The 16,709-nt window shown below is 41.4% G+C and overlaps 4 protein-coding genes across 4 annotated transcripts; 2 read left to right on the forward strand and 2 right to left on the reverse strand.

Annotated features, from left to right (window-relative positions):
- Nucleotides 1-699: 699 nt before the first annotated feature.
- LOC308085115 (ubiquitin-conjugating enzyme E2 Q2-like) lies at nucleotides 700-1,824 on the forward strand (the record flags this gene model as incomplete). Its single annotated transcript, XM_080428195.1, has 1 exon — nucleotides 700-1,824. The coding sequence occupies one exon, from the start codon at nucleotides 700-702 to the stop codon at nucleotides 1,822-1,824; it is 1,125 nt and encodes a 374-aa protein (XP_080284321.1).
- A 2,016-nt stretch (nucleotides 1,825-3,840) lies between these two features.
- Nucleotides 3,841-4,782, forward strand: LOC308085803 (protein YIF1A-like; the record flags this gene model as incomplete). Its single annotated transcript, XM_080429113.1, has 1 exon — nucleotides 3,841-4,782. One exon carries the CDS (start codon nucleotides 3,841-3,843, stop codon nucleotides 4,780-4,782), a length of 942 nt encoding a protein of 313 aa, XP_080285239.1.
- Nucleotides 4,783-6,404: 1,622 nt separating this feature from the next.
- LOC308085804 (proteasome subunit alpha type-4-like) lies at nucleotides 6,405-7,184 on the reverse strand (the record flags this gene model as incomplete). Its single annotated transcript, XM_080429114.1, has 1 exon — nucleotides 6,405-7,184. One exon carries the CDS (start codon nucleotides 7,182-7,184, stop codon nucleotides 6,405-6,407), a length of 780 nt encoding a protein of 259 aa, XP_080285240.1.
- A 3,048-nt stretch (nucleotides 7,185-10,232) lies between these two features.
- On the reverse strand, nucleotides 10,233-15,479 carry LOC308085025 (uncharacterized protein). Its single transcript, XM_080428041.1, has 7 exons — nucleotides 15,340-15,479; nucleotides 14,565-14,743; nucleotides 13,222-13,332; nucleotides 12,427-12,564; nucleotides 11,741-11,883; nucleotides 10,948-11,054; nucleotides 10,233-10,842 (listed from the first exon to the last, which is right to left on the reverse strand). The coding sequence occupies exons 2-7, from the start codon at nucleotides 14,716-14,718 to the stop codon at nucleotides 10,719-10,721; spliced, it is 777 nt and encodes a 258-aa protein (XP_080284167.1). The 5' UTR covers nucleotides 14,719-14,743; nucleotides 15,340-15,479; the 3' UTR covers nucleotides 10,233-10,718.
- Between the last annotated feature and the right edge of the window lie 1,230 nt (nucleotides 15,480-16,709).

The following is a 16,709-nucleotide window of genomic DNA, read 5'->3' on the forward strand; positions in this document are numbered from 1 at the left end:
TAGTTCGTCGCCGTCCGACCTCCCTAGCCCGTGTTATTAAAGAAAAACGGGCGACAATGGCCAAAACTCAATCGAAAATCGGCGATAGAAAATCGGCAAGAGTACCCGTTTTACCCATTATCTCTGGAACGGAAGGTCCAATCTGCTCAGTTCAATGCTTGTTGGATGTGTGACTTTGAGGACGTTAAGCACGTCACATTTTCGGGTTATTTGGGGGTTTTCAGGCCTAAAAGTATGGTAGATTGTTCGGTGCCCTTTTGAAATTCCAGCCCCTGCCACTCCAAATCCCTCTGCACGTCCCTGCTTTGGGGGTCCCCCGCCAAATGATTGATAGTTAGGGACCAAATGGACCCTAACAGGCATGTAACTCTGACTGAGTATACTCAGTCAGAGCTATAGCTGCAGATCAGTGATAGGCTCTCTGAATATCATTTATAAAGCCTGTATCAGCCCAAGCTTAATAATACAAATGTATTATCTATGAATGGAACCAAATGGACCCATACAGGGTCCAAATGTTTCCCTCCTCTTCCCGTCACTGTGACATCACAGTGCTGATGAATGTGGTCCTTAAAAGGCAGATCACAGCCGCATAGATGTCTGTGTGCAAGACGGTGTGCAAGTTAGGTAGAAAGGGAAGAAGGAAAAAGGAAGAGAGAAGAGAAGGAAAGTGTTGTTAGGTCTTGACTTGCGTGGAAGATGTCTGTGTCGGGGTTGAAGGCAGAGCTGAAGTTTTTGCAGACTATTTTTGACCCGAACCACGAACGCTTCAGGATCGTTGACTGTAACCATGACGAGCTGAGCTGTCAGTTCAACGTGAGCGGAGAGAAACGGGTGACTATCCACTGCAACATAACAGAATCCTACCCCTCCACACCTCCAATGTGGTTTGTGGAGTCTGACGACTCAAACCTGGCACAGGTTTTGGAGCGTTTGGAAGATGTGAGAAGAGGCAATAACACCCTGCTTCTGCAGCAGCTGAAGAAGCTCATCTGTGACCTCTGTCGGCTGTACAACCTTCCCCAGCACCCTGATGTGAAGATGTTGGACCAGCCCCTGCCAGCAGTCTCCGTGGGACAAGATCCAAAGCATGGGACCACCGATGAAGACCCATCTGAGGAGGAGGAGGAGGAGGAGATGGAAGAGGACTTAGAAGACCTGGACCTGGACGACTTTAATGAGCCAGCGGAAGGGAATAAGTCGGAGGAGGAGGATGGCGTTGAAAAGCAGAACCTGGTGATCCTGCAGAAGATCCGTAGGACCCAGACGCAGAACCACGTGAACGGCGTTGTGTCCGGTTCAGTGCAAGCGTCTGACCGGCTGATGAAGGAGCTTAGAGACATTTACAGGTCCAAGAGCTACAAGTCAGGAAGCTATTCTGTGGAGCTTGTGAATGACAGTCTTTATGAGTGGCATGTAAAGCTGATGTCAGTGGACCCAGACAGCCATTTACACAAGGACCTGCAAGACCTTAAGAAAAAAGACGGCCTGGATTGCATTCTGCTAAACGTCTCTTATAAAGATACCTTTCCCTTTGATCCACCATTTGTGCGGGTGGTTTCACCAGTGATTACCGGAGGTTACGTTCTCGACGGAGGTGCCATCTGCATGGAGCTTCTCACAAAGCAGGGCTGGACCAGCGCCTATTCCATAGAGTCTGTCATCATGCAGATCAGTGCCACTTTCGTCAAAGGAGAAGCCCGAGTGCAGTTTGGAGCCAAAAACAACCAGTACAATGTTGACCGTGCACAACAGTCCTACAGGTTTCTGGTCAAGGCCCATGAAGAGTATGGCTGGCACACACCACCTAAAACGGAGGGCTAGGACGTAACCACCGTCCATGGTTCCTGCACTAAGGCCACATGCTGTAGGATCAAAAGCCTTTTGGCTCTGAGGCGAGCTGTCTCTGTGTCTGTTTGTGTGTCCAGAGCTAATCTCATAGACCGATCAGCCCCAGATTTGTTGCGCACGCTTCCAGTGTCTCATGGATGTCCCTCCATGCATGGAAGTCAATGGGGGTTGGATCGGACTGGATCCTTGTCCAGAGTCGTACATCATACATAATACGTCATAATTTACTGAAATTATAAGACTGGCCACATGACGTCTGAGATCTACATGGGTCAACGCCATTAGACCCATCTTTATTTTCCTCTAACAATTCTTTTTTGTAATTTTTTTCCCCCTTCCTCTGTTCATTCTGGGGTCAGTGGTGGACAGTGTGTGCACACACAGTGTTTTCAACAAGCAAAGCCACTCATTCAACAGGTAAAATATGAATTTGGGTATCTCATCTTCCCATTCTTTGAAGTCCACCAGCTTTTTCCCATCAACAGGAGATTAGGCTAACTTAAATGATTATTCAAATCTCCATCCATCCTAACAGGATCGGATTCTAACAGGATTGTTAGGATGTAATATCAATGGTCTGTATTCTTCTACACATCCAAAAGGTCCAGAAATAAACATTAGTATCTATTGGAACATAAATGGGACAAAGAAACTATTGCAAAAAAAACAGAAACCAAAATAAAGACAACAAAACGACCTGTTCCGGCACTGTAGGGCTGTAACTATCGATTATTCTATATTGATTACTTTTTCAATTAATCAAATAATTGAGAAGTGTTATATATGTATCAACAAATCGATTAACCACTTGCTGTAGGCGGTATTATTTGATACTTTGTCACACAAAGGTGTCGTGCAAAAATAATGAAAATAGCCAGTCTAGAAGCTCAAAACACGTCGCAAAAACCTTTTGCCTACAATGACATGCCCAAAATAGGGGCATGTCATTATTAGTAGATGATGGATAATTTTTCATAATCGGTTAAATTGGTTACTTCGATTAACTGTTGCACCCCCACTGGCACAATTCTGATCTACTCACTATGCCATATTGGCTGTGGACAGTTCAGATGGGGATCATCATCGATGGGGATTCCAGACTAATAGAAACCACAGCCTTTCTCTTCCTGGAAAGTGCATAATAGAAGCCATTGTTCTTGCGTAAAAAATACAATAAAAAAAAATCTTTTGAAATGACCAAACCTTGCTACCGATGACGTCAATAGTTGGCAGGTTTCTGAAATGTCCACAGCCCTCCTCTGAGACACAGAGTCAGTAGGCCGAGCAATGAGCATTAGTGAGGACCAATATGAAGATAGGTCCTTTAAGGAAGATGTAAACAAATATAAATTAGTTCAAAATTCATCAGTCATCAATGTCTTTTATAGTTGCTTCCAAAGCCTTTGAAGAGGAATGCCCGGGAGGGTTCTCGTCTGCTGGTGTGCCCGGGTATTTTATACCCAAGTATATTGTACCTGGGCACCAGTAGGCCAGAACCCAGTTTATTATACCTGAGCACCATTAGGCCAGAACCCCCACTATAATATATTGAGGGTTCTGGCCTACTGGTGTCCCCAATAGACCATGCACGTTAAATGGGGTGGTAGTATATCAGCCCCATTTGAGATATAAATGGGATGTTGTCACCAGTTTTATGTATATCATCACTGTTGGGCTGAAAAAAACGTAAATCTCCATATTTCCATCTTTTTGTGTGTTTGAAATATTTTCATTATTATAAATATATGCCCTATTTTATACTTCGTCGTATTAGCAACCCCATCATTAGACCCCCTTTTCCCACAACGAAATAATTCTTTCTATAAAAATGAATATCCATATTCCATATTTGGTGTCTTTCTATACTGTTAAAATAGCATTGTTGTGCGTGTCACAACTTGCCCTTTGTGACATAGAGATGATGTCATGGCATGGATGACTTTGGTACTTAAAGGCAGACCACACAGAGCTCCACGAAAGACCCCGGCAATGTTAGCCGTTAACTACAGCAGCAGTGAATGCACAATGACCCTGCCACTCCATGTCTATCGGTCAACAAAGCCAACTCCTTTGGCGTCCCCACCGACAGCAGGCGGAGATACCCTCTTCGAAGACACCAGCTTCACAGCACCACCAATGAACAGTCAGGGTTTCTACACCCCTGAGCTTACGGGTGCCCCTCAGATCAACAACCACATGTTTGCTGACCCAGTGTCCAGCGCTGGAGTGATGTACGCCTCGTCGCTGGCCAACCAGGGAAAGGATATGGTGAATAAAGAGATCGGCAGAATCATGGCCGTGAACAGGCTGAAGTATTTCTTCGACGTCGACACCAAATATGTCATCAAGAAACTTGTGCTACTCATGTTCCCGTACGTTCACCAGGAGTGGGAGGTCGGTTACCACAGAGACACTCCGCTAACACCAAGGAACGACGTGAACGCCCCCGATCTCTACATACCCACTATGGCCTTCATCACCTACATTCTGCTGGCCGGGGTGTCTCTTGGCCTTCAGAACAGGTTCAGTCCCGAGGTTCTGGGACTGTGTGCCAGCACTGCTCTGGTGTGGCTCATCATCGAAGTATCGGTCATGCTGTTGAGTCTGCACCTGCTCACTGTGCTCAGCGACCTCTCCACCTTTGACCTCATCGCCTACAGCGGATACAAATATGTCGGGATGATCTTCGCTGTGCTGGGCGGCTTGCTGTTCGGCCATGCTGGCTACTACCTGGCTCTGTTATGGTCCTCCGTCGCGCTTATGGTCTTCATTGCTCGTTCTTTGAAGATGAAGATTCTCTGCTCTATCTCTTCTGACTCCGTGGGGGCCCGAGCGAGTTCCAAACTTCGATTCCGCCATTATATCATCGTGGGCACCGCTTTATTTCAGCCACTTATCATCTACTGGCTAACCTATCACCTGGTCAGGTGATCGGGGAATGTTTAGCGGCAGATCCATTTGTATTGAACAAAATCTGTGCTGATGATGCTCACCGACACATGATGTAGATGGTGAGTGTAACTGCACTGTATCTGCCTTTCTGTGCCCTAGTCAGTCAGCTCACACAGTGAAGGATGACCTGCCACCTGTGTTGATCGAAGAGTTAAAGACGTTCACTATTAAAGAATAGAAAATGTCTCACAGCGAGACTTTCCATCATGTGTGTAATACTGACAAAAGGCTTATTTTTTTTTACCCACATTACCATTGTACTGGGTACTCTGACTTGTTTAAAAATATTTGCAATTAATCTTCAGTAATCCCCACCATGTCAGTTTAATTTATCTTACGCTGACAGCGTGGCAGTGTTTAGATTTTTTTTTCCCCTCTCTTTTGTAGAAAACAGATTTTTCTTAGCATGCCGCTTAGCATTTAAATGTAGGGAACATCTTGGACGTCAACAGTTAAATCTACTTTTGATGTGAGTGTTCCTGACTGAAATGTATCCACACATGATTACTCGAGTAATCTTGTGTGATACATTTGAGCAGTCATTTACTTCCTTATAGACGGCTTGGATCTGAAAGAGTCATGTCAATGATGTCATCTGTACCCAAATTTGGAGTCTTGTCAATGATGTCATCTGTACCCAAATTTGGACAATCCCAGCATGACAGATTATTTTTTTTTAAAGTTAAATATTTCAAAGGGATTCCACGTTAACCTAATGATAGTGGTGCAAATGGTCCGGTGTTTTGCGAGATTAGCCACACAGACACTCTTAAAGACGGAATGCCGTTTGTGTACTAGACTATTGTGCAAGCAGGAGAAGAGAAGCTAACATGATTAGAGAAACCAAAGGACACAAAAATTAAATAAACGTTTTTAATTCCAGTGTCCTCATATCACAAACACCAATAATTCAATTCAGTTCTTAAAAAAAAAATCACTTTCTTACATTACTTAATGCATGGTCAGGGACCATATGCAATACTGCACAGACTACTAGTGGTCCTTAACTAAACATCATCGTTTATTACATTATTTTCATTATTATTATATCTATTAGTGTGTGTCTTTTATGTCCATATACGGAAATCCCCAAGCTGATTGAACACGGTTTCAGCTCAATTTGAGCCCCATCCATTCTAAAATTGTATTTGAATATTTCAAAAAGATATACGGTACGTATGTGAAAAAGGTTGTGCACTTCCCTGGCCTGCTGGAACTGCGGTGGGCACAAGAAAGGTGGTGCTGATCAGCCTGCCGGTTTGCGAGGTTATCGCTAGACAAACGGACATGCATGCATACACAAACAGACCTTCTAATAAACAGCTAGCCTCTTTCAGATCCACACCGTCAAAACAAGTTGGTTGCCCCCACACCCTTGGAATTCCTTAGACGTGGTTATTGTACCCACTGTTCCAATAAGACCCGAAATATTTTGTAAATGGCCTCATGTGGATCTTGACTACCTCCAAGTTATTATTATATATTTTTAATAACTTACATTTTATACTAGAAGACAATGGAGGTTGGAATGGGTTGAAACGTTGCCCAAACGTGGAGATGGCAGACAACGTCATATTACTAACATGTCGGAGTAGACAACGTTACGGACTGGCCTCACTTTCTGGCGGAACTTTGCTCTTTACTCTGGCCTCTTCTGCGTTGTGCCTCTTGATGAGCTCCTCCACCTCATTCTGCTTCAGCACCTTGATCCTTGTCTTCCCGCCCTCCCGCGTCAGGGTGGCCATCTCCACTTTGTCTGCCGAGAGCTTGCTGGCGTCCATGGTCCTGTTGAGGACCTTGACGGCCAGGGCCAGCGCTGCGGCCAGTGTCATCTCCCCTTCTTTGAAGTCTTGCTTGAGCATGGACACTGCAGCGGCGCTGTTGTTGCCGATGCAGGTGGCCTTCCAGCCTCCGTAGTTGCCACTGGGGTCACTCTGGTAAAGCTGGAACCCGTAGTGTTTGTCCCAGCCCATGTAGAGCAGGGACACGCCGAACGGCCTCTTGCCTCCAAACTGCGTGTAGGTCTGTTTGATGTCGCACAGGTGTGTCACCAGCTGCTCGCAGGGAATGGGCTCCCCGTATTGCAACACGTATCTCTGTGCGATTAGTCGCAGCTCGTTTGTGAGAACGTTGGCATCCGATGTAATCCCGGCGACACTGCAAGCCATGTCCTCGTTAAGCTTGTAAATCTTCTCGGAGTGGAAAACGTCATCGAGCAGTTTGTGGACATTGCGTTTCTCTGCGGCTAACAGGACGCCGTCATTCGCCAGAATCCCCAGACACGTTCCGGCGTGACCGATCGCTTCCATGGCGTATTCCACCTGGTATAAGCGTCCTTCAGGGGAGAAGATAGTTGTTCTGGAATCATATCTGCGAGACATTTTCACTTCAGTGTAGACTCAAACCTCTTTCAGTTGATTAAAACTGTAAAGTTTAGATATTAATTTCTCACTATGCCGCATGCACAACACCACTAGCTTCAAGTTATGGTATACAGGCTAACATTTTATAGGTTGAGTTTTGATGTCATCATCATATGTATACATCATCCATGCCCAAATCTGGACAATCCGAGCCCCATGACTTCCATCATAAAATGTCAGTTAAATATCTCAAAAAGTAGGATAGATACATAGATCAATAAAGGATGCAGGAAAAGAATATAATAAGGTTCTAAGTTAGCCTAATGGCACTGTGCACAAGAAGTTTCTGGGGCTGATCAGTCCAGCGGTTTGTGGGATTAGCTCCGGAGAGAGACACACAGACACACAGACATACTGTATAGACAGACCGTCTTCACAGCCACGCCATAAAAATACAACATTAACTAATTTATCAACTGCAGTATCACCTTAGCCTCGTGTAGCCAGACTATATCACTGCGTGGATATGAGTCTGGTGCCTCTATGAGTTAAGTTTTTTTTCCAAGGGGGCGGGATCAAAACAATGGCTTTGGACGCAATTGGTTAGACCTACAACCAACTACCAATCACAGTCTCCCATATTTGAATACTGGGCCCTGATTGGTCACCCCAGACTTCTGGAGCAGGAAATCAATTCACAATGGAACGGTGCCAGACCCAAATCGCAGAGGGCATCCTTTTTTTTTTTGCACTGGCAGATTCGTCTGGTCCCAGGCTAGTATCACCTATGTTTATATTCTGAAATGCCCATGTGGCATGGTCTGTAATATGGTAGACCAGACCAAGGCTTTCTGGATTTACACATCAAACACAGTGATACAGTATAGGTCATTAAAGGGATATTCCACTTTCAAACGTGTTTGGGGTCATTTTAATGTCTACTCAGGCTTTTGTGAGCACTCCAGACAGTTTTTAAGTTGCTTGATTCAGTATTTAGATTGATTAAGATTTTATATTCATTTTATCAAACACGACCCCTTCCTACATAAACCCCATTGTAACTTCAAACTCCATGATAACCAGGATGGATTCATCGAAAACACTCCTTGGTTCTGGAGACTGATACGTCCTCCTAAAACGTGAGGGGGCCATGTTTTTTGTATTACTTTTTTCATTCGTTTTATTTTATTTCTTTATTGTATTGTATTGTTTTCATTTTCCCCAAAAATGGTAACATATGATAATAAATAAATGAAAAAAGTAATAAAAAAACACGGTCTCCTCACGTAGTATCAGTCACCAGAACCAAGGACGGGTGTTTTCAATGAATCGCCCTGATGATGATAAATACTGAATCAAGCAACTTAAAAACTGTCTGGGGTGCTCACAAAAGCCTGAGGATGTTAAAATGACCCCAAATATGTTTGAAAGTGAAATATCCCTTTAAGCCTCAATTACTATGAGTGATTGAGTGAGTGAGTGAGTGAGTGAGTGAGTGAGTGAGTGAGTGAGTGAGTGAGTGAGTGAGTGAGTGAGTGAGTGATTGATTGATTGATTGATTGATTGTAATTTAATGCACACAGTAGAAACAAAAACGAGCACACTCAGTCTGTATAAATGCAATTTTGGGTGCATATGGCTCACGAAGATCAACGACAAGAAAATAATAGCCAGCACTCTGAAGCCCTTCTGGTACTTTTAATTCATTAAGGCACGGGCAGCATGCACAGACACGTTTCGGCCTCTGTGTAGCCTCCTGTAGGCCGACCCCCTGGGTCTGGGAAAAAATGTCTTTCCTACAGTATGCATCAACGTCCCATATGTTACATTTCAATTTCAATGTGTCTTGTTTTATAGCTAATATCCAGATGCTGTTGATGTAAATGTGGCTTTACATATTTACAAAGAATCTAGATGAATACAGAAATATACAAATAAACCATTAACAAATAATATAGACGTGTCAATTGTAATTGTCTCCCAGTTCTATCTTTCCCTGTGGTTTTCCAAGGTTCCACTAGAGGTCCCCAGTGTGTCGTGTTCCCTATGTGTGTTGCTGAGTCTTCCCCTCTACAACAGTGGTTCTCAAAGTGGGGTCCCCATCAAAAGTGGTTAATATAGCAGTACAGTCATTTTAACCATTTATAATGTTGCCTATTCAAAAATAGCAGATGTACAAGCTTACATTATAATAACACTTTTGAACAATACAAGTGAAACTAGCAAACCCACTCTGGAAACTATCTGAAACTAAGGGCAATTGGGCCGTGTTGAATCCTGGCTCTCTGAGCTTGGGGATGAGCTTGGCCCAGCGTTGTCATGTCTGCTTATTATAAGCGACGTTGGGCTTGTTTTTCTGTAAAGTCGCTTGTATATATTGGTAGTTGTGGGTTGCTTTTTTTTAGGGCTTGTTTCTTAAGTTTACTTGCTTATTTGGGCTTACTGACATTTTTTAAAAATGATTGTTTAAACATAATTTGTTCTCAAACATTTTCATGTCAAGGACCCCCAAAGTAATGTGCATTTGTCCACGGACCAACATCTGAAATGATAATTTGTGCCAGGGACCCCTGTACCAGATTTGTATTTTTAAAATGTTTCAATAATTTTCCACATTTTGCACTTTGTTTTCCTCAAGTTTTTTTTTGACAATAGCAGATCTACAAACTCACAACGCGTCACACGCTTGTACGTATAGGTTTGAAGTGCTCTAAATGTGGTCTATATGTGGTCTAAAGTCACTTCTTTTGGGCTTGTTTTCATAGACCTGGCTGCTTATTTCTCTCGGAAAGTCTGGCAATACTGGAGACACAATGGTGTTGAATGCTCAACTGTAGTGAACAACAGCGTTATCCTCAGTACCAAATTCTTTATTCTTTATTTCAAATCAAATCAAATCAAACTAATTCATATGATATAGCACATTTCAAAACAACTTTACAGGTCAGAACAAACAGCAAAACAGAACAGTCAATAAAACAACAACACACAGACTTAGTAATCAAACAGTAGAACAACATTAAAAGCATCAAGGCATTTGATCCCCATTAGCTTCCACAAGGTGGTCAATGTAGCCTTACTGGGGAGAACTCAAAACAACAATAAAAATGTACAATAATTCAAATCACACTACACAAGTGAAAACAAGTTGAATAGAAAGATCAGAAAATAAAGGAAATCACTGTTCAATAAACAATGATATACAACGATTTATTTTTTCACAAATGCACAACAACAAAAAGAAAAGGAAATCAATCAAAGATTCCCAAACAACAAAAAACACAATAACATCTATATGAGTTTCATACATTTTTGTTATCCCTTTTACTAAATTACTAATTGTGCATTAAAGCTAAGCAAATAGCCATGCTAATTCATACTAAAAGGTGGTTTGTATTAATGCAATTATTGGTGTGGTTTGTAATTCTGAACAATAACCTTTTTGCATATTTTTCTCATCAATCACTGCTATCAATTACTACTGTTTAACTTCAACAGCAGAATAGCCTACTATGCTAAATGATTTAATTGGTTTCATCAATTAAGTAAACATCACTTCTCACAGATCCAAGCTCTTTGATAAAAACATGAGCGATTTTCCCATTCTCCTTCCCTGTGCCCGTATGCTGCACAGTGCCAGTCTTCATCGTCGTTAGGCTGTCCACTTCCCCAGTACCTGCAGATACGTACATCATATTATTGTATCCACATCCACCCAGTCACTCACGTATACAGTGACTTTGATAGAATTACAATAGAAAAAACATCTAAAATGTCTCACTGTGTTGTCAGTGGCGTTGCGTCCACCCACGTCCATTTTGCCTCCGTCTTTTTCAGACCGATCCATGATTCTCCCCCAGACCCATGGACCAATCCTCTGATGAATTCCTGATTATTCCATGATTGAACCATCATTAATTTTCATTAAGATATTCGGATTTTCACTATAATCACAGAATTACAAATGCATCCCATTCATCTATGTCAGTGGTTCCCAAACTGGGGGTTGGGACCCCCAGGGGGGTCCGAAAATAATTTTGGGGGGTCCCCAGATGATTAGCTTAATGTGCAACATTGTTTTCTCACTCAACAGTAAACAAACCAACATACGGTATGTGTATACAGGGTATCTGCACATTTATAAAGTTACAATTTAGTTTAATTTAATACAATTAAAAATTGTATTCCAAATTGTCAAATATTATATAAGAATGAGGCAAACATTGTGAAAATAGCCAATCTACAAGCTCACAACGCCTCGCACTGTGAGCTTGTAGATCGGCTATTTTCACAATATTTATCTGTGGAACTAAGTCAAACTAAATGTAATGCCTACAATTCCAAATGCTTGACAGGGTGGGGGGTCCCCAGTTCAAATAGGATTATTTTGGGGGGTCGCAGCCTGAAAAGTTTGGGAACCCTTGATCTATGTGAATGATGGACACCTGGAGTGGACTCACATGCACGCACCCACACACACACACACACACACACACACACACACACACACACACACACACACACACATGCACGCACACACGCACGCATACAGGTAGGTACACAGGTCCACTAACCTGCTCTTCTTTACTGTTAACGACCAGCAGATCAGCTCCTGTCTGCACACATTGTTCTCGACTTTGCTCCCAGATCTTTTTCTCAGTAGAAGTGTAATAACAGCTGCGTCCAAACTTCTTCCATCCACCGGGACACGACTTGACTAAAACATCAAACAAGGATTTGACTGATGGGTGTTCGAAGCACTGACAATCAATTCTAATGTCAGTCACACTCTTCTTGCACATGTGACCACAGACATTTGACAGATATTTGTTTTTCCTAGGATTTTGCTGCTCGCCATATTTCAGGACAGAAAGCTGTCTCAACATGACATTGCTGGAGTAAAATATATAAGCTGACACACTGTCACCGTCAACTGTTAACCTCAAAGAGTACAGTTGTGCAGTTAACCGTCACAGACAGACAGTTTGTTCATATATATTTCCATGACCAAAGCCTCGGAAACAATTTGATATATTAGTAGAATCAATGAGTGTTTCTGGTGTTTTTTACTGCTGTACTGCCATTAACAACTGTATTCCCCCCACAGTATCAATACAGATCTATCTACATTTCATATATTGTTCTTCCCATGTTGTGGTAAAACTAATTGGACAATAATACAAATATTAACAATAACACACTAATTAATACACACACATTAATATTCCTTCAATTTGTTTTTGTAACATCTCTTCCGTACCTGCGTTCTCTCTCTTAAGCTGGTTGACTTCGCTTTGCAGTTGGTCTCTCTCCAGGATCAGGCGGTTGTATTTGGCGTATAAGTGGTCTCTCTCCGCGATCACATCGTTGTAGTTGGTCTGGTTATTGTCTGAATGATCTGCAAATGGACCAGAAGGTGATGATAAATACAGTTCATGATGAGATCAATCATCTGGAAAAAGAAGCTTTGAGAAGAAGAAACCCCCATGAAAACAGTGTTTTCATGTGACACTATCAACAGTGCTACTATCCTACTGTACTGTACAGTACAGTAGGATTCATTTGTGCGACACAAGTCTCATTTTATTGTTGTACGTGCATGAATTTGACCTTTGACCACCTGATAGAGTTGTTTCGATACCGATACCAGTATCGCAAGAGCTTCCGATACTGCCTAAAATACTGGTATCGGTATCAACGAGTATGCCAGTCGTCTATGCCATACCGATAATTTATCACATGATGATATTTCATTAACAGTAATATTTTGAATGCTTCAGTTGATGTTGCACTACTGTTTTATACTCTTACTGTACTATTTACATTATTGTTATGAATGGGATTTATTCCTAGACCCCGATAACTACGGGTCCATTTGGTTCCATTTGTACACTCTCAGTTACAGACCTGCAAGGGTCCATTTTTGTTTCTCTATTATTTCACATTGGTATCGGATCGGTACTTGGTATCGACCGATACGCAAGTCATGGTTATCGGAATCGGTGTCGGGAAGGAAAACATATCGGTACATACATCTGTACCACCTGATACTCACAGTCCAGGGCCATGTCTGTGGTTCTCACTGCAAGTAGAACACACAGCAGTGTCAGACACACTGCAGCTGCTCTGAGGATGTCTCTGTGGATGATGAGTTCTCTCTGGACAACTGGACAAAAATAGGACAATAGAGTTGGACTTTAATATGATCAGCTTCAATGTTTCATTTCATAGAACTTTTAGTGGTTAAAACAAGTTGAGCTGCAGGAAAAAAATAACAAAAAGGGGGGAAAAGCGTCCTTTGAAGGCCTATGTATTATTTAAAAAGTATTTTCTCAAATTAAAAAAATGCTATTTTCAGAAATAACGAATAAATTTTTTTTTCAAAAGAATTAAAGACATTTTCAAAAACAGAACATGCCATACATTTTACAACTTTTTTTAAACTTTTCAAAGTGCGCCATGATGCGGCACTATGTAACTCTTCTTTAATGAATAAAATGTAATTTTGTCCAATCTGTATGGTAGAGTATGATAATACTTTTGTTACAATTGGGGTGGTTGTATTGTGTCTCCCTGCTCTTCTATTGAGACATTCAGATCGTATCAAAGGTCATGTCTCACCTAGACACAGGATCTGACACGAATTTTGACCTGATGGTCAAGATTCAATGTATCCCCAATAAGCAAGCAGGCAGGCTCTATTAGCTCAATGGTAAAACATGTCAGGAATTGCGCAGGAAACCGGGTTCAAATCCGGGGTAGAAGAGGAAAGTTACATGCAGCTTTTATTAATGCATATTTTTTGTAAGTTTGGGTCACGGGGAGAAAACAGAATGATGTTTTGGGTCTCAGCTGAAGAAGGTTAGGGAACCCCTGTGTCAGTGTGTACCTTGCGGTGGCGGAAAAAGTACTCAAATATTTTACTTAAGTAAAAGTATCAATACCACAATGTAGAAATACTCTGTTACAAGTAAAAGTGTGGTATACATTTTTTTACTTGAGTAAAAGCACAAAAGCATTGGTATCAAAAATAAAAGTACTCATTATGCAGAATGTCAATAAAATGTATTAAAATCTTTTGAATATACAGTAGCTGATCTACAAGTTCACAATGCGTCGCGTTGTGATCTTGTAGATCTGCAATTTTCAAATTGCCAAAGTATCTGGGGCTGAAGTGGTTAATGTGTGTTTTTTAATAATAATCAAAATCTACAAAGTAACTAGTAACAAAAGTTTTCAAATAATTGGAGTAAAAGTACAATATTTGTCTCTGATATATAGTGGAGTAGAATTGAAGTACTGAAAATTGAAAATACTCCAGTAAAGTAAAAATAGATCAAATTATACTTAAGTACAGCACTTGAGTAAATGTACTTAGTTACTTTCCACCACTGGTACCTTGATCTCTGGTCGCCTCCTTCTCCTCCTCCTGTGAGCCTCCTCCTGGGTCTCTGTCTCTGATGTACACCACGCTCTCCTCTGTCTCTCCTTTCACCTCCTGCCTCTCCTCCCTCCTGGCTCCTCCATCGTACCTCACATGCTGCTGTGCCATCAATGGCTTGTTGCCACAAATGTGTCTTAAAGAATCAACAATCAAGAATCAGCTTTATTGCCACATCACAGGTTTACAGGTCTAAAAAAAAAGACATATTTTTGTCAGAAAGGGAGAAGAAGAGAAAGGAGGGGGACAGCAGAGATATAAAAAAAATCACAGCAGATAAAAAATAATAATCAAACAGTAAAGAAGCATGTAAGAGAACAAAAAAAAAACACACAAAAGTTAAAATATATATATATATATATATATATATATACATATATATATATATATATATATATATATATATATATATATATATATATATATATATATATCGTTGCTGTCGGGTAGAAACCTCTTATCTCCATTTTCTAACTTTTAGTTTTTTTTTCGTAAATGAATACCCTACTTGGTCATACTACAGCGTCACACAAATGCATCAAAAGTAGCAGATCCACAAGCTCGAAACGCAGCGCGAAGCTTGTAGATCTGCTACTTTTTTGCTATTTTTGAAAAATCCTGAAGTTTCCACCTGACAAAGACGATATTATGCATTATAACTACATTATCAGATTTTAATATAATTGACTTTTACTTTCAAATCCAATATGGTTTAAATGTAATCTTACTCACTTTGTCCAGAATGTGTGTTGTCTTTAAATGGTCTTCACTGTTTCAGAACTTGTCTGAGTCTGAGCTGTACAGTCTGTTATAGCCTGGCGCTAGAACACACACACACACACACACACACACACACACACACACACACACACACACACACACACACACGCGCGCGTGCACACCAGACTAACCAATAGGCACTTTACCACAGAGGAAGTGTAAGAGGCTCGAGGTGTTTAAGATGCAGAGTGGCATGGCCCCCTGTGTGTGTGTGTGTGTGTGTGTGTGTGTGTGTGTGTGTGTGTGTGTGTGTGTGTGTGTGTGTGTGTGTGTGTGTGTGTGTGTGTGTGTGTGTGTGTGTGTGTGTGAGATGAGATGTGATGCGATGCAGGGTGTTGTGTTACTGTAAAGGGTTCATCTAGAAAGGGGCATTCCTCACAAAGCTCCACCAGGTTGTGTAATGTTGCGTTTACACTGCCTAGTGTCTGTTGTATGAGACTTTAACCATCTTCTTTGCTTGTACATTGAGGACAAAGTATAGCTGGTGAGAGGCAGAATGTGACATTGGCAGGGATGATTAGACTGTATGGAAGGTATGGAATAGCCTAACCCCATCCCTCAAAAAAATGCAGTTCGTTGGGCTCATTCAAAACAGCCCTAAAAAACTCATCTTTCTGGAGGCCATAAGAGGAGGTAGTACCAGTTTCCCTGTAGACAGATGACCCCCCTCCCCCCCTTTTTTTTGTATATACTTTTATTTTATTTTTCATGATGCTTTTTTTGTACATAGTGTTTTTTTCCCCCTGTTTTTTTTTATGTTGATTTGAACTGTTTGGTTGCTACTATATATGTCTATGAAATTATTTCAAGGACCCCAACGGAAACAAGACCGCAAGGACTTTTTTGGTCGGACCTTTTAGACAAAAGTTTTATAAATGTAACCGTGTTGCTTTACATTCTTTTGCCTAATAAAAATTTCAATCAATCAAAAAACTGGTTCTCAACCTGTGGGTCGGGGCCCGCTGGCGGGCTGTGAGGATATTGCAAGTGGGCCCCCACATAATTGGCAAAACACACAACTGGACAGTGATAATCACCATCACCACTTTAATGTTTGATTATAGGTTGATCATTCAAACAAACAATCCAAAGGCAGAATATTGTCAATAGTCTAATATGAATAATAGGGAACTTCATTATATCACTTATTCATATATATTGTTTTCAATTCACTGCCGGCTGGAAACATCTAGTGAAATGGAGTGTGGTTTGTCCTAAAGTGTCTTTCTAAGTTCCCTTTCTTCACCATGTGGGCAAAATCTGGAACGTGACGAGTGTTGCCTGATTTAGCGAGAGAAATAAGCAACCAGGTCTAGAAACAA

The sequence above is a fragment of the Gymnoscopelus braueri genome, assembly GCF_963280865.1.
Source record: "Gymnoscopelus braueri genome assembly, chromosome: 5".
NCBI classification, from domain to species: Eukaryota; Metazoa; Chordata; class Actinopteri; order Myctophiformes; family Myctophidae; genus Gymnoscopelus; species Gymnoscopelus braueri.

Excerpts from the sequence above, each read along its gene's own strand:
- LOC308085025 (XM_080428041.1), bottom strand. The coding sequence starts at position 14,718 with ATGGCACAGCAGCATGTGAGGTACGATGGAGGAGCCAGGAGGGAGGAG. Across the intron at positions 13,333-14,564 it reads GGAGGCGACCAGAGATCAAG|TTGTCCAGAGAGAACTCATC; the intron begins GTACCAGTGGTG and ends ATTTTTGTCCAG. Across the intron at positions 10,843-10,947 it reads GCAACGCCACTGACAACACA|GTACTGGGGAAGTGGACAGC; the intron begins GTGAGACATTTT and ends ACGTATCTGCAG.